General features: G+C 44.1%; 1 protein-coding gene across 2 annotated transcripts; it reads left to right on the forward strand.

Annotated features, from left to right (window-relative positions):
* The first annotated feature begins 1,255 nt into the window (after positions 1 to 1,255).
* On the forward strand, positions 1,256 to 12,898 carry LOC121856371. Of its 2 annotated transcripts, none has more exons than XM_042351903.1 (4): positions 1,256 to 1,599; positions 6,340 to 6,713; positions 8,290 to 8,517; positions 9,414 to 12,898. In XM_042351903.1, exons 2-4 carry the CDS (start codon positions 6,596 to 6,598, stop codon positions 10,391 to 10,393), a joined length of 1,326 nt encoding a protein of 441 aa, XP_042207837.1. In that variant the 5' UTR covers positions 1,256 to 1,599; positions 6,340 to 6,595; the 3' UTR covers positions 10,394 to 12,898. The 2 variants fall into 2 exon arrangements, with proteins under 2 accessions (XP_042207837.1, XP_042207838.1); XM_042351904.1 differs by lacking the exon at positions 1,256 to 1,599 and adding an exon at positions 5,128 to 5,162.
* Positions 12,899 to 18,155: the final 5,257 nt, after the last annotated feature.

The following is an 18,155-nucleotide window of genomic DNA, read 5'->3' on the forward strand; positions in this document are numbered from 1 at the left end:
GAGGAAGGAGCAGTACAGAGTGGGAGGAAGGGACAGTGTTGTGAGCGGGAGGAAGGAGTAGTGTTGTGGAGTGGAGGAAGCGAGCAGTGTTGTGAGCGGGAGGAAGGAGCAGTATTGTGAGTGGGAGGAAGGAGTAGTATTAGGAGTGGGAGGCTAGAGTAGTGTATTAGGAGCTGGGAAGGAGTAGTATTAGAAAGGAGGTAGAAGGAGCAGTATTGTGGAGTGAGGAAGGAGCAGGTTGTGGAGTGGAGGAAGGAGCAGTGTTAGAGTGGAGGTAGCGAGCAGTGTTAAGTGAGCGGAGGAAGGAGCAGTGTTGGTGGAGCGGAGGTAAGGAGCAGGTTATGAGTGGAGGTAGCGGAGCAGTAGCTAAGAGGGAGGAAGCGAGCAGTGTTGTGAGCGGGAGGAAGCGAGCAGTATTGTGAGCGGGAGGTAGCGAGCAGTATTGTGAGCGGGAGGAAGCGAGCAGTATTGTGAGCGGGAGGAAGCGAGCAGTATTGTGAGCGGGAGGTAGCGAGCAGTATTGTGAGCGGGAGGAAGCGAGCAGTGTTGCGAGCGGGAGGAAGCGAGCAGTGTTGCGAGCGGGAGGTAGCGAGCAGTGTTGCGAGCGGGAGGAAGCGAGCAGTGTTGCGAGCGGGAGGTAGCGAGCAGTGTTGCGAGCGGGAGGTAGCGAGCAGTGTTGCGAGCGGGAGGAAGCGAGCAGTGTTGCGAGCGGGAGGAAGCGAGCAGTGTTGTGAGCGGGGAGCCAGCCAAGGAAGCAAGCAGTGTTTACAGTTTGGTCTGAGGGTCGACTCTTTTAATGGTTGTTTTGTTTCTGGGAAGGTTTTTCATGGTCTTGTTAATCACTGAGAGAATATCTGGTGGTATTTCACATTATCTCTCTGTCATTATCTCTCTAATATGTGTTTGTGTTGTGTCTCATTGTTGTCTCATAATTCTATAAACTGCCTGGGTTTTTAAGCTCGTTGCTACATCACGTACGCTCAGTCACTCACAAAAAAAGACACCCGGAACGGGATGTGGCGACAAACGCACGCGCGAGCACACACACACACACACACAGTGATTGAATTTTATGAGAAAAATTTACATTGTGCAACTGTGGACTTGGCTGCCAAAATTAGAGTAGATTAGTACTGGATTATCAATAGTACTCAAAGTTCTTTTATAATTGACCTAATACAAAAGAATCAAATATATTAGCTAACTTAAACTAACCTTTGATCATCAGAATAGAAGTAAAATACTGCGACTTATCTTTAATAGAGAAAATGGTAGTTTAACTGTTTCTTTTGGGGTAGTTTTAATATAATCACAGGAGACAGCTCAGGTTACCATACAGACAAAATAAACTTATAACCCAACTTCAACATTTTTGAGATCATAATATACAAGTAAAGTCATTTTGAGTATTCAGCTTAAAAAAATTTCTTTAGGTACTCCGTGTCGTTCGGGGTAACTATACAACATGGATAGAGTTACCAGCTAGGTGAAATCGCTGCTCGTCTTCCCGTCATTTGTTTACACTCACCTCAGACGTCGTCGGGAGTTTACCGGTGTTCATCGCTGCCCAACCATCACCCGTTAACTCACTACTGACCTGTAACTATCAAATATTTCTATACTATTATACCCCCTATACCTTCATAAACCCTAAAAGTATATTATCAGTTACTTATATCTACTTGTCAGATATTTATAAGTGAAATAACCCAACTAATGTTTCTCATCCACTGGTGACGGACATGCCAAGTCGGTGTAAGAGGCAGTGATATATCCTTGTGTTTGGCCCCCCAAGAGAGTGTTTATATACGTGTTTTGTTAATGATAATCAGTTTTATAATTGAAGTGTTATGAATCGTGTTATAGGTAGTGAAAACCTCGCGTGTGTGTGGTGGGTTAAGTGAGGGGGAGGGGGTAGTGTTAAGTGTCTCCCCATAACACCTAAATTTTTTATATCATGTGTTGTGATTTTGTGTGTAATTCAAGTTTACTTTTTATTACGCAGTTGTTGGCTTTGTTTGGGTTATCTTTGGTCAAATTACCTTATTGTTTGCTGGTATTGTGTACTTGTGTTTATATTCATGCTGAACTGTATACATGCTGAACTGTATACATGCTGAACTGTACACCTGCAGTGTCTGTATACATGCTGAACTGTACACCTGCATTTTCTGTGTGTATGTATCTTGGGTGTCTGTATCTGTGTGTGTGTCTGTGTATGTATTTGTCTGTGTATCTATCTGTCAGTGTGTGTGTCCTAGATTCGGGTCACGGTGTAGTAAAGTAAAACTAAAACTTAAAATAGCGAGAAAAGACACGACTTTTTACAGCGTAGTGCATAAAGAAATCTTCAAATTATTTTTATATAGTGTAATTTTTTCTGAATTCAATGTCAGTCTTGTTGCCTTACCTAACCTAACTTTACCTTACCTTTCCTTAGCTCAAACACCCCATCCACACAACACCCATATATCCACATGTCATCACCCGCCTACCCACACAAGCAGTAGTATCAGGTGTTCCGTATTGTTCAGAACAAACTTTTGACGGAGTTCTTGTTTTTATATTCCATCACATCCCGCTGGAGGACCCCCCCCCCCTCTTTCTGTCATTGTCTTACTTGCTCACTCGCCTCCCCTCACTCACTGTGCCTCCCTCACTCACTCGCCCTCACTCAGTCAGCCTCCCTCACCACCTCGGCCTCCTCACCACTCGCCTCCCCCACCACCTGCCTCCCCCTCACCACTCGCCTCCCCCCTTCACTCACCCACCCCCCCACCTTCCACCCACCCCCACTCCCCCACCCCCACTCCCACCTCACCCCCACCCCACACACACTCCCCACCCCCCACCTACACACATACCCCACCCACCTCGCCTCCCTTGCCTTTGTCGTAATTTTTGTCATCGGTAACAATGAACTGGTGTTGGTCTTTCGTTACCTGTGTTAAGGTCACCTGAGGTTGGTTTTCTCTCTCTCTCTCTCTCTGTGGGTTCGACATGCTTGCAGTTCCCACACTATCACAAACTCACACACACATATCAGATAAAACTGGTTAAAGATATAATGAGGTGTAAAATGAGGTGGTTAGGGAGGGAGGGAGTGTGAGTGAAAGTGGTAAGGTGGAAAAATTATGAGTGAAAGTGGAGGAAGAATGGTGCAAGGGAGAGAGAGTGAAGGAGAAAGTGAGAGTGAGAGGTACAGGTGGTGAGAGTGATGAAAGAACACAGACAAGGAGAAAGTGAGAGGGGAACTCGTAGGTAAATAAACAGACAAATGATTATTAAAACCTGATCGTGGGAAAGCTAGCATAATATGTTATACGGGGGGGAGGGAGGGGTGTTAAAGATCGCTAAATCACAGGTATATTTGATCTCATTAGTCGACGCAACACCTGATCGTGGGAAGGTGATGTAAACATTATACTCGAGTGTGTGTTTAAGTCTTTCATTGTACAGGGTATTTCACTTTATTTTATTTAGGAGAGATTTTGTGATGTAGACAGTACAGATATACAGGCTGTGTACATACAGTGCACAGTATACATACACGGTGCAGGTATACATACTTACAATATGCTGTACATAGACATTGAAGGTATACAAACAATATACATAGACACTACAGGTATACAGTATAATCATGTATCTCAAGTCGGCTACACATCACAAAAAATTTCATCAACAGGCAATTTATTTATATGTACTGTAAGTTAATATGGGCGTAAGAAGGTTGAATTATCATAGGTCGACTATTATGGAGGTCTGTGTATATTTTATTGGCCCATAATATTCTAGAAGGTGAAGAGAAATTAATATTTTGTCATGTGAGTGAAGCGTTTGGGTGTGGTGGTGAGAAAGTGATTGTTTGTGGAAATAGAGAGAGAGATATATATACTGGGCGTTGACAGTGAGTGAAAGTATCGTGTGTGTTGATAGCAATGCACAATAGCCTCAAGGCGGTGAAAGCCCTGAGTCAATCTTATCAAACAGTTCTGTGAAATGTTTGTTCCTCATGATACTGGTGGTTGGTTGGTTGTCAGGTGGATGGTGGTAGTGGTGGTGGTAAGTAATAAGACTACACACACACACACACACACATCCTTGACCACCGAAGGGTCAAGACGTACCTGGCGCTCCTCTCGGAGCAGCCAGGTCAACTGTTATGTTGGCCCATACCAACTCCCTCCCCTGAACCCTCCTCCCCACCGGAATATCAACAAGTTCACGCCAGAAGTTACTATTTCATTTAGGAAAGAAATGGAACCAGTGTTAAACAGAGGTGAACAGTGGTGAACAGTGCTTAAGTCAGTGAGAACAACTCAACAGTAACAGTGGTACCCAAGTTGACCTTTCACACAGTGAGGTCCCAGGTACCCAGTGATAACGGCCCGTGAGACCCAACTACCAGCGATGTGTTAATCCGTCTACGATAGGAAGGCCTGGAACCACACCTCACTCATATAACACCATCTGTGAGGGAATTACTACACCACGTGAGGCCCCTCATAACACCATATGTGAAGGACTTACTACACCACGTGAGGCCCCTCATACCACCATCTGTGAGGGAATTACTACACCACGTGAGGCCCCTCATAACACCATCTGTGAGGGAATTACTACACCACGAGAGGCCCCTCATAACACCATCTGTGAGGGAATTACTACACCATGTGAGGCCCCTCACACACCATATGTAAGGAGCACTACACCACGTGAGGCCCCTCATAACACCATATGTGAGGGAATTACTACACCACGTGGCCCTCATACACCATCTGTGAGGGAATTACTACACCACGTGAGGGGCCCCTCATAACACCATCTGTGAGGGAATTACTACACCACGTGAGGTCCCTCATAACACCATCTGTGAGGGAATTACTACACCACGTGGCCCCTCATAACACCATCTGTGAGGGAATTACTACACCACGTGAGGCCCCTCATAACACCATCTGTGAGGGAATTACTACACCACGTGAGGGCCCCTCATAACACCATCTGTGAGGGAATTACTACACGTGAGGCCCCTCATAACACCATCTGTGAGGGAACTACTACACACCACGTGAGGTCCACCATCCTACACCACCTGGGAGAGAGTTACTACACTACGTGTTTGCTGTTCAACACCTACATTAATCTGAATGTTCACTGTATGTTCCTTTACCTTTCTCTAATGAAGGCTTTTGTTAAACCACCAATGTATGTAATAAGTCATTTATGCCCAATGTATATTTTCAGCCTTCGGGCTGCAGAACTTTTTCAATAAACCGTTAATTATTAATTATTATTATTATTATTATTATTATTATTACATACACACACACACGCACTCTCACATAATATGTAATTGTATATTTTCAGCCTTCTGGCTGCCAAGCTCTTTCAATAAACCGTTAATTATTATTATTATTATTATTATACACACACACACTCGCACAAAAAGTAGCATGCACACACACACACACACACAACTGGTTTAGGCCAGGTCACCTCTGTCAAGGACTGAAGGCATATAACTAGTACGTAGGTGTAACATAACCTTCACTGAACAACCTGTAGATATTGCCTAGTATTGTTCCTAGTAGCCAGACACATTCACAACCTCTTATATTTACAACACCTGCATTTACAACACTTTTCATTAATTACAAAGCTACATTCACAATACTGTACCTTACATTTACAATACCTTAAATTTACAACCCTATATATAACTTATTTACAACATTTTACATTCACAACCTTTAGAAACCACAACTGATAACCCAGAAACAGAGAGAGTTCAGTATACTTGTCGTGCGGCGCTTGTGAGTTTATAACAGGTTCTTACAAGGAAAAAAATTGTGTTATTTAATAGATGTTTACCCCGCGAGTGTACTGGCTTAACCTGTAGTACGATGATTCATATACTTGAGTATGACGTAACCTATTAAGTATGATGGTTTACGTCCTTGAGTATGATGATTAAACCTTTTAGTATGATGACAACCCCTGGAGTACTATGCCTTAATCCATTGAGTATTGTGACTTAATCCGCTGAGTATGATGACTTAATCTTTTAGAGGGCAGTGTGTGGTGTTGTGTGAGGGCAGTGTGTGGTGTTGTGTGAGGGCAGTGTGTGGTGTTGTGTGAGGGCAGTGTGTGGTGTTGTGTGAGGGTCGTGTGTGGTGTTGTGTGTGGGTCGTGTGTGGTGTTGTGTGTGTGGTGTTGTGTTGTATGTTTTGGTTAGGTTAGGTTCTCATTAGGGTATTTAATCGTCAGGTAAAATAAGCTCAGGTGTCTTATCTCTCCTGTGTACCATAAACTGTAATCTTATTCTTTAAACAGGTCTCCAGCGCCAGAGCAAATATACCTCGAACCTTGAATGTAGATCGACTTCCTTCATATCGGACGATGAGAAAGAAACTAGACGTGAAAGAAGGGAAATGAAATAAGAATCCACGTGTTTGAAGGCACAAGAAACGCAGAAAAGGGCAATTGAACTACAATTCTACACACGTTTAAAGCTACTGGGAAGGAAGTACCACCTCACCTGTCATTATCGTCATCATCATCATTATCACCGTCATTATCATCATCAGTGATGGAGAAGAAGGTTGGGGAGGCCATGACAGAGGAAAGACCAAGGAAACAATGGAGTTTTTGGAGGAAATGGTGTAATCATGGCTTCTCATTTTGGTGCAAGAAATACTTTTGGGAAGGTTAGTGGTGTGGTGTGTCTTGGTGCAGTATGGTTGTGGTGTGTCTTGGTGCAGTATGGTTGTGGTGTGTCTTGGTGCAGTATGGTTGTGGTGTGTCTTGGTGCAGTATGGTTGTGGTGTGTCTTGGTGCAGTATGGTTGTGGTGTGTCTTGGTGCAGTATATGGTGTGTCTTGGTGCAGCATGGTTGTGGTGTGTCTGGTGCAGTATGGTTGTGGTGTGTCTTGCGCAGTATGGTTGTGGTGTGTCTTGGCAGTATGGTTGTGGTGTGTCTTGGTGCAGTATGGTTGTGTTGTGTCTTGGTGCAGTATGGTTGTGGGTGTGTCTTGGTGCAGTATGGTTGTGGTGTGTCTTGGTGCAGTATGGTTGTGGTGTGTCTTGGGCAGTATGGTTGTGGTGTGTCTGGATGGTTGTGGTGTGTCTTGGCAGATGGTTGTGGTGTCTTGGTATGGTTGTGGTGTGTCTTGGTGCAGTATGGTTGTGGTGTGTCTTGGGCAGTATGGTTGTGGTGTGTCTTGGGCGTATGGTTGTGGTGTCTGGCAGATGGTTGGTGTCTTGGTGCAGTATGGTTGTGGTGTGTCTTGGTGCAGTATGGTTGTGGTGTGTCTTGGTGCAGTATGGTTGTGGTGTGTCTTGGTGCAGTATGGTTGTGGTGTGTCTTGGTGCAGTATGGTTGTGGTGTGTCTTGGTGCAGTATGGTTGTGGTGTGTCTTGGTGCAGTATGGTTGTGGTGTGTCTTGGTGCAGTATGGTTGTGTTGTGTCTTGGTGCAGTATGGCTGTGGTGTGTCTTGGTGCAGTATGGTTGTGGTGTGTCTTGCAGTATGGTTGTATAGTTGTGTTGGTGCAAGTGCAGTATAGTTGTGTTGGTGCAAGTGCAGTATAGTTGTGTTGGTGCAAGTGCAGTATAGTTGTGTTGGTGCAAGTACAGTATAGTTGTGTTGGTGCAAGTACAGTATAGTTGTGTTGGTGCAAGTACAGTATAGTTGTGTTAAGTGTTGGAATGGTTGTGTTGTACATTACTTAACCAGACTTCATAACTCTTTGTGTACAATCTTCTTTATAATAATAGTAATATGATATAATAATAACAATAACATTACCCTGTACGACTAATAATAATGATGCTAATATTTGCAGCTGAAAAAATTAAATATAGGTTACTTAATCATGGTTCAGGTGTGTAGATTAGAGGGAACAAAATTGGGGACCTATGGGATAACCTGTATATACCTGTAATCTCATGATGTTGATAGTATATGATAAAGTCTTCAATATATGTATGTTTCCTGGTCACTTGGAGCACAGTGTACCTCTTAACCTGTGAGACAACCTGTGTGTATGATCTGTGAGCTGAATAAAATTGTTTAATGTTAGCCAAAGAAAATATTAAGTGGCATCCCAGTACTGAAGAGGTTAAAGATGGCCTCCTCGTGGTCAAGGGGTTGAAGATGGCCTCCTCGCAGTCAAGGGGTTGAAGATGGCCTCCTCGTAGTCAAGGGGTCGAAGATGGCCTCCTCGTAGTCAAGGGGTCGAGGTCATGATCGTGGTGTCTAGTCCTCATTATACATTACTTCCAGGTCAGCTGAAGCACGGGGCGACAGACAAGGACTGTGAGGATGTCGACACAACCTCCGGACCGTTCAGTGGCATGTCGTCCAAAAAGCGGAAGCTCTTGGGGTTGTTGATCCCGGCCATGTTCTTCCACTTCTGGTACTGGTCCATCATGGCCTATAAGAACCTCTTCTATGTGTTTGCGGACACGTATCCCATGGCCATCACTATGGTGTTCGGCTCGGTCATTTCCGGTGAGTCTTTGCCATTCCTGTTTCCATTATGTGACAGCTTATGATCAGCTTTCTATTACCTTAATGTTCAAGTATTATTTATTATTATATATTTACCTACTTTTACTAACAACAAAATTACTGCATGTGATTGTATTTTAGTTATACTCTTCACAAACAACAGTGAAACATACAGTATATAATTGTATTTGTGATTTGTATTACGATTACTCTGTAGTTGTCCCTCGGTGCACAGTATGATACAGTATACAATTTATACAGTTATTGTATCTTAGAACTACAGTAGGTAGATAGATAAATACAGTAGATATAGAATTTGTCTAGTAAAATCCTAATAAAAGTTCACATTGATTCAGTATGCATATAGACAATGTAGGTTTGAAGCACTCATACAGTACAGGTATACAAACTATGAACAACAGAGAGGCAGCTGGACCAAGGATAGCCAACAGAGGACAGTGGTAGAGGAGTCCTGTAGGATACTTAGGACTTGAGTCTCCTATCTAGTATATGTGGTAATTGTGTCCAAGGTTACTTATAAAATATTAGCAGTGGTCTTGTCTCTAGGTTCATTAGGTATAGTGCGTCACGGCTCTCTCTCTCTGGTGTAGGGGGAATGTATGGATCACCTGAAGATTAGCCTCCCTGTATTATTTCACCTGATGATTAAACACACTTGTGCTACTTGAGGGGGTTAGGTTAGGTTATGTTCGTTAGGTTGGGTTGCATTCTTTAGGTTTGGCTATGTCAGGTTAGATTAGGATAGGTTATATTAGGTTAGGGTAGCTTTAGGGTGATTAATCTTGAGGTCAAATAACCCTGGCTGCTAATCTTCTTGTGACCTGACTTTCCTCTCGTCTGCTCTTCACGATGACTTGGCCAGCTTGTATTTACAGGGATGACAAGCGTGGGCGGAGGTGCGGTGGCATTTCCCGTGATGACGCTGGTGATGAGAGAGACCCCAGAGGTGGCACGCGACCTCTCCATGTCGATACAGGCCAACGGGATGACCGCCGCTGCTTTCTCGATCCTGTTCATGAAGGTTCACACAGAGAGAAACGCCTTACTGTATAGTTTCCTGGGAGCTTTTGCTGGCGTGATATTTGGCCTGGAGGTGGTCGACCCCGTGCTGACTCCCTCTATGAAGAAAATGGGATTCGTCAGTATTTTCTTTGCCTTTGCTTTCACTTTGTTTTTAATAAATTGGAACCCCAAGAGAAAGACCTACAATAATATTCCCGATCTAACGTGGTGGAAGAAGCTGATGATTTTTATATTCGGTTTTATCGGAGGAATATTCACGTCGTTCTCTGGGAGCGGCGCGGACATCTGCATGTTCAGTCTTCTCACTCTGTACTTTAAGGTGTCGGAGAAGGTGGCGACTCCAACGTCGGTGGTTTTAATGGCCGCTACCTCGATGGGTGGGTGGTGGTGGAGGGCGTTTGTGACGGTGGGGATGCCTCAGGAGAGTTGGGATTACTTACTCGCTCTCATTCCCATCGTTACCATCGGGGCTCCGCTCGGGGCGCTCATCGGCTCGCACTTCCACCGTCTGGTTTTGGCCGCGTTAGTTTACATCCTCAACACTGCGTCTCTAATCAGCGCGTTCGTCATAGTGCCCCAGACGGCCGCTCTGGCCGGGGGTTCCGTGGCCGCCATGGTTGGCATGTTCTTCGTGTACTCCGTCATATACAAACTCGGGGAACGCATGAACGCAAAATACGAGGCAACCGTCGTTAAGAAAAAACAGGACACGGAGATCAAAGTCGATAAATCCAACGGCCACTTCCAGACTAACGGCCTCAAGTTGGACCGTATCGACGGGGCAGATAATCCGAGCTACCACAACAATGAAGAAAATAATACAAAATTGTAGCTCCTGTAGAATATCAAGCCACTAGCCCCTGTAGAGTGCCAGCCCACACCTGTAGCTTTATCCTGGTTTACTGTACCATATAGAAGCTAAAGTGTATCTTGGCCATGTAGCTCTGACAGTGGCCCGGAGATCTGGACATAGGAGCTTCATAAACAACACTTCGGTCGTCTGGGCGTTACCTCAGAGATGGGGTGTTGGCCGTTATGATAAATTTGTTTTTATAAAGTTCCCTTGAGTTACGTATTATTACTCTTAATTTATTACAAAATTTTACTATTCCTTTCATTTCCCACATTTTGTAAGATTGTAATGTTCTAGGGAGAAGGTCATCCTTGTCCCAGGTTGTGTTGAGTTTTAGTTCAATTGTATTTCTTGCCAGTTTTATTCTACCATTAGTTTCTCTACAATCTAGTAAATGTTTGTTATTTAGAGAAAAACTTGTACGGTACAGTATTAGTGACGTTTCAGAACCCGTAAATTTGGCTTATTTCACCTTGTGAGTAAACAGACTAATGCTGACTAGTGGGTTTTGTTAAGTTAGGTTAACATTAGTGTGATTACTCTTAACCCCTTATGTATGGGATCTGTGCTGAATAAAATCCTCTGGCATTTGAAATATTCAATACTAAAGGTGGCGTCCCCGTATTGAAGGGGTTACGGTGAAGTAAGCAAGGGTGCCTAATCCTCGCCTGATGCGATTTTTCTCTCCTCACTATGTATTGAGGAGAGGGATGTAGAAATCACAGACGATGTTGATGTTTGTAATAGACACGACAGATGTTAGTGTTGATGTGTCTAGCAGTGAGTTTGTTTGGTGCCGATGAGTTAAGATGATTAGTACTGTACCTAAACCAATCCCTGCCTCTCTTTCCCAATCCCCACAAATACCACCCTAGTATTTCCAATCCAATTAAAGCAGATTAGTGGAAATGTGAGATTAAGATAATAAATTATTGTTTTTTCATGAGTCAGTTTGTGGATTCAGTCTTGTTTGGTCATAAAGTAATTTGGCAATAACTATTTTCTGTGTCTTTCTTTGAGCTGTTATGGTCCCTTTACCTGAGGAGTAGACACCCTAGTGTATTCACCTAATGATTAAACTCCCCAATACTACCTGGAAGGGGATATGTTAGGTTAGCAATAGGTTGCTTAATCTTCAGGTGAAATAAGCTGGTGTCTAATCTTCAGGTGAAATGAGCGATGAGGTCTACTCAAATTCTCATGTTAGTTCTATAATCATTATTTATTAACTTTTATGATAGATTGTAACCAAATTCTATGCTTAGAGGAGTTGCAGTTTGATCTCCAAAGAATTCGGTACATAATTTATTGTCGAGATGTATTAGGGCTTCTCGTATTTGGTTGTGATTCCAAGAGGGTTGTGGCCAGTCTCAGTAGAACACTGTTGTTGTGGCTGTGTTATTGTGTTGTGAAGGAAGTAGTACTGTATTTGTGATATTGTGAAAAATTTGGTGCCATGTTTGGTTTTACAGTTAACCCCCTTGTGTACGTGGGGGGGGGAGGGGGTGTCTTCCCTGTATAAGATTGTCTGAGGTTCGCCAAATAGATCATTAAAAGTGTCGTCCCATAGTGATGGGGTCAGTGAAGATAGTTTATAAATCCCTTGTCTATGGGACGTCTCTGGTGAATAAAATAGTCCTGTGATCTTTCCCATCGTATTTAAACAATTCAGGTCAACTGTTTGTTTATTATTCGTCTAAGTACAGTATTAAGTAACCAAATTTCTTGAAATATTGTTAAGAGACCTTAGAATCTCACAATATCTTCACATAGGAATTACATATTAATTTTCTGAGGCCTTGATAGATGTTAAGGTCTGTGTTCTGTGAATTTGTTCTTGTGGATAATATTAACAGTGGGTGTATGGGTCTGTGTTGTACCAGGACCTCTGTATTGCTCTCAGTATCTTAATGTATTAATAGTTTATGTTCCTTGGTCCACTGTGTCTTCCTTCAACACAAATGATGGAAAAATGTTAAGTTGATCTGTGTTGGCTGTAGGGGAGGTGATGACTCTTAAGCTGTGGCACATTCTCAATGTTTCTCTATATTAATGATTTTGCATTTCTTGGTCCAGTGTATGATGGAATGACCTGTTCCTTGGTCCACTGTACAATAGAATGACCTGTTCCTTGGTCCACTGTACAATAGAATGACCTGTTCCTTGGTCCACTGTACAATAGAATGACCTGTTCCTTGGTCCACTGTACAATAGAATGACCTGTTCTTTGGTCCACTGTACAATAGAATGACCTGTTCCTTGGTCCACTGTACAATAGAATGACCTGTTGCTTGGTCCACTGTACAATAGAATGACCTGTTCCTTGGTCCACTGTACAATAGAATGACCTGTTCCTTGGTCCACTGTACAATAGAATGACCTGTAGGGGTATCGAGATATTAATGTGGTCTAGCACTCAGGATGGAAGGAAACTCTAATGTGGTTTTCTTGTATAATATATAAGTTATATGATAGACAGTCTGGTGCTGGAGGTGCAGAATGAGAGTTGGTTGGTGAGGAAGCTCAGAAGGACAGCTGGTGGGTCGCCATGCTCGCTGGCGGGAGCGAGGGCCGCCAGGCAGGCGAGGAGAAGCGAGGGGCTGCCAGGCAGCGGCGGAGGAGGAGGTGGTGTTGCTTGTTCAAGAAGAATGGTCAGAATGAATCTCAATGGAGAGACAGAGCTTATATACACCCAGCAGCAGCCGCCAGTCCTCTATGAGTCATGTTGGGAAAACCCGAGAAGTAGCCGGTGACTAGTTCCGTTGCTAAGATACGGCGGGCATTGGAATGCCATACGCTTGGTTGCTAGGGAAGACGGTAGCAGGTGGTGTGCAGCTACGCAGTTTGTAGAGGAGACGTCCACTACAGACCTGTTCCTTGGTCCACTGTACAATAGAATGACCTGTTGCTTGTTCCACTGTACAATAGAATGACCTGTATTGGCTGTGAGGGAAGCGGCTATTTAGTCGAGAGAAACGACTCCGCATTTAAGGACCTTATTTAATACTCTTGTAATAATAAAAATAATAAACGAATGAAAATTAAATAGAATTAATATAAAGGTGTTAGACGTATATACAGGTACATAATATTTAAATATATATAAACAGACAAGTAATCTCACTATTGATAAGGTTTGTATTGAATTGACCAAGAATTGAATTTTTATTTTCTGTAATATTTCGAAATGTATAGAAAATATTTTGATACCGTACTATTTTTGTAGTGACATATTATTATATAATTTAATAGAGGTTAGAAGATAGTAGTGATATAACTCCTATTTAGTATATCTATTGTTTTGAAATGGTTGGAATATATAACTGTGATGCTCTTTTGTTTTTAGAATAGATTTTGTTTTTTATTGAGTTCAGTATTTTGAGTTTTGAGTTTTTTTTGTAAATTCTGTATTTTTTGTGAATTTTGTACCTGTTTAGTGTTTTTATTTTGTTGTTCGTTATGAATTTGCGTTTGTTTGTGATGTCATAGATGGTGTTTTGTCCTTGGCTATAGTAGAAACCTGTGTAGTATTTTTAGTATGACTGAACCAACCCATCCTCTGTCCTCAACCCACCCATCCTCTGTCCTCAACCCACCCATCCTCTGTCCTCAACCCACCCATCCTCTGTCCTGAACCTGCTCACCCTCTGTCCTGAACCTGCCCACCCTCTGTCCTGAACCTGCCCACCCTCTGTCCTCAACCCACCCTGTCCTTAACCCACCCTGTCTTCAACCCACCCTGTCTCAACTCCACCCCTGTCCCTCAACCCACCCTGTCCTCAACCCACCCACCCTCTGTCCTCAACCCACCCACCCTCTTGTCCCCAACCCATCCACCCTCTTGTCCTCAACCTACCCACCCTCTTGTCCTCAACCCACCCACCCTCTTGTCCTCAACCCACCCACTCTCTTGTCCTTAACCAACCCACCTTGTGTCTTGATCCAACCCACCTCCACCATCTTCAACCTACCCACCTGCCCACCCCTCACATGTGATTGGTGGTATTGACCTAATATAGTATTCACAATTAGTCTGTATGTATATTTGTGTATGTCTATAACTAATATACGTAGTGAACTTAGTCTTCGTTATTATGTATATATATGTATGCAAATTTTTCCGTGTATAGAGTTAAAATAAAATTAATATGATTTATAAGATGATTATTGTCGACTCCTCAAGCTACACAGGGCAGATATACAGGTATGTGTGTGTACATGGTGTGTGTGAGAGGGTGTGTACGTGCTTCTGTGAGGGTGTGTACATGTGTGTTTGTGAACGGGTAGTAAGTTCTGGCCAAATATGACCTGACCTGACTCTCTAACCCACTGTGATCTGATGTGACCTACAAAACTATGACCTCACACACAGCGGAGAGAGAACTTGATCTGTCTCCCACAGCAGGAAGATGCTCTAGTGTGTTGGGGAGAAAGAGAGAAGGTATGAAGAGAGTGAGGAGAAAGAGAGGGAGATAGAGAAAGTAGGGAATGAGAGATAAAGTAGGTAAGGGAGGAGAGAGAGAGACAGAGAACTACTGGAGAGGTAAGGGTAAGAGGTACAGCCAGTCAGACAGACGGACTGCTAGGGTCAACCACCGACGGACCACCTCGCTTCACCCGTCCGATCCTACCCCTCCCTGTCCGTGTGTGTGTGTATGTGCGTGTATGTATCGGTTTTTCTGTGTGAGTATCTCTGTCTGTCGGTAATTTTAAACACTATATTATTCTTTAAAGTCTCAACCCCCAAAAATATAAAGACGATTTGTATTGCTCTCACGGTCTGGAGAAGAGGGGGGGGGAGGTGACAGAGAAAGTAGTGTTAGGGGGGTGGAGTGACAGTGACAGTAATGGTTGGCATAGACAGTGACCTAGATAAACCCCCTCACCCCCATTTCCCTGACACCCCCCATCCCTACCCCCTCGCCCCCCCCTCTCTCCGACACCCTGCCCCCCTCTCTGACACCCCCACCCCTGCCCCCCCTCACCCCCTCTCTCTGACACCTCTGCCCCCTCACCCCTCTGACACCCCACCCTTGCCCCCTACCCCTCTCTCTGACACCCCCACCCCTGCCCCTCACCCCTCTCTGACACCCCTACCCCTGCCCCCTAACCCCTCTCTGACACCCCCACCCCCTGCCCTCACCCCCTCTCTCTGACACCCCCACCCCTGCCCCTCACCCCCTCTGACACCCCACCTCTGCCCCCCCTCACCCCTCTCTCTGACACCCCCACCCCTGCCCCCTGCCCCCTCTCTCTGCTGACACCCCCTGACCCCCTCGCCCCCTCTCTCTTAGACACCCCTGCCTCCCTACCCCCTCGCCCCCTCTCTGACACCCCACCCCTGCCCCCTCACCCCCTCTCTGACACTCCCACCCCTGCCCCTCACTCCCCTCTCTCTCTGACACCCTGCACTTGCCCTCACCCCTCTGACACCCCCCCACCCCTGCCCCTCACCCCCCTCTCTGACCCCACCCCCGCCCCCTCGCCCCCCTCTCTCTGACACCCCTGCCCCTCGCCCCCTCTGACACCCCTGCCCCTACCCCCTCGCCCCCTCTGGACACCCCCACCCCTGCCCCTCTCTCCCCTGACACTCCCCCATCCTGCCTCCCCCTGCCCCCTTCTGACACCCCTACCCCCTACCCTCGCCCCCTCTGACACACCCCCACCTCCCCTGCCCTCAACACCCCCTCTCTCATGACTGTAAGAGGAAGGAAGAAAGATACACATAGTAGATAGATAGATAAATAGATAGAGAAAGAAAGAAAAGAGATAAAAACAGACAGACGAAAATAAGACTGCGATCATTTTTATTCTCTCTCTCTCTCTCTCTCATTAAATATATAAACCATTACTGATTTATTAACCTGTGATATGCATGTATATTGTATTCATGATCATGTATTTAACTATTAATTATGGTCGTGGACAGAGTACATATTAAGGTAATCTATTGTATTTCATTGCAGGTATACAAACTGTAATTCCACGATAGCCAAGAGCCATCCAAAAAAGCCACTGAAAGCTGGAAGCCAATGTAGTTCTCATATATGAACGATAACATCTCCAGAAATAGGAAATTCCAACATTTCAAGGAACTCACCAATCCGCTAAATTTAGGTAAATCTCGGAACATTTTGAATAAGTCAGAAGGTCGAATTCTTAGGTTCTATACGAAGAATATTGGTTCTGGGTTTGTGAGAATTAAGATAAAATGCAGTTGTTAGGTATCAAACTAAAACACGAGAAAAGATTGGACCAATACGGTCAGACACCGGCGAGCTCACTGTTAACGACAGAGGAATGAGCTACAATTTGAATAAATATTTTTCAACAGTTTTCACCACCGAAAATTTAAACATGATACCCGGGGCACCGACTCTATTCAGAGATAGTGAAGAAAACAAATTAAGCGAGATAGTAGTGACTAGTAACGATGTTAGTAAGCAAATAGACAAACTAAAGCCTAATAAGTCACCTGGTCCCGATGAGATATTTGCCAGAGTATTAAAGGAATGTAAGGAAGAGCTTAGTATGCCCTTAGCAGTTGTTTAACATGTCCTTAAAAAACAGGTGTAGTACCAGAATCCTGGATAGCGTAAATGTAATACCGATTTTCAAGAATGGGAGGACTACTATCTCTAACTACTGCCCAATCATTCTAACAACATCAATAGTAGGCAAATTACTGGAAGCAATCATTTCAAACTCTATTCGAAATCACCTGAGAAGCACCGATTGGATCAATGATTCCCAGCATGGCTTCACAAGCTGGTTCCATGTCTAACTGTATCGTAAGAACATTCTTTTCATCAGTTTTCGAATCGGTGGACACGAGGGCAATTATTATGATGTGGTATATCTCGACTTTAGCAAAGCCTTCGACAGAGTCCCCACGAAAGACTAATTAGGAAAGGTAGAAGCACATGGCATCAAAGGTAATATCCTTAAATGGATTAGGCGTGGTTACAGGACAGGAAACAGCGAGTGAGCATTAATGGCTTTAAGTCCCATTGGAGCAACGTCACAAGTGGAGTTCCCCAAGGCTCAGTACTTGGACCATTATTATTTATTATATACATAAACGACATAGATATCGGCATAGACAGCAACATAAGCAAATTTGCTGATGACACTAAAATAGGACGTGTTATTAAATCTGACGAGGACTCCACAAAACTACAGGAAGATCTAAAAAAAATTTCGAATGGTCTGAAAATGGCAGATGAAATTCAACGTGGACAAATGTAAAGTACTCAGTATAGGAGATGTAAACAGGGAAACCAGATACCAGATGAACAACGATGCCATAGAGAAGTCCGACTGCGAGAGAGATTTAGGAGTAATGATAAGTAGGAACCTTAAGCCAAGTAAACAATGTGTTTTTGCCGTAACAAGGCTAATAAAGTACTTGGGTTCATACAAAGGAGTGTTAGTTACAAGACCAGCGAGGTCATCCTAAAACTGTAGTCTTGCTCTTGTGAGACCACACCCGGATTACGCAGTTCAGTTCTGGTCACCGTATTACAGACGGATATAGAATCCTTGGAAAGAATTCAGAGGAGAATGACACAAGACTAATCCCGGGCATTAGAACCTTGGAGTACAGAGACAGGTTAAAGCATCTAATTTGCACGCCCTCGAGAGAATGTAGAGCGAGGGCGACCTGATAGAGGTGTGATAAGTGGGAAGGTGCAGGGCTAAAACAAAGGACATTACAAAGGTACTCAAACCATCCAACCAG

The sequence above is a fragment of the Homarus americanus genome, unplaced genomic scaffold, assembly GCF_018991925.1.
Source record: "Homarus americanus isolate GMGI-L3 unplaced genomic scaffold, GMGI_Hamer_2.0 scaffold48220, whole genome shotgun sequence".
NCBI classification, from domain to species: domain Eukaryota; kingdom Metazoa; phylum Arthropoda; class Malacostraca; order Decapoda; family Nephropidae; genus Homarus; species Homarus americanus.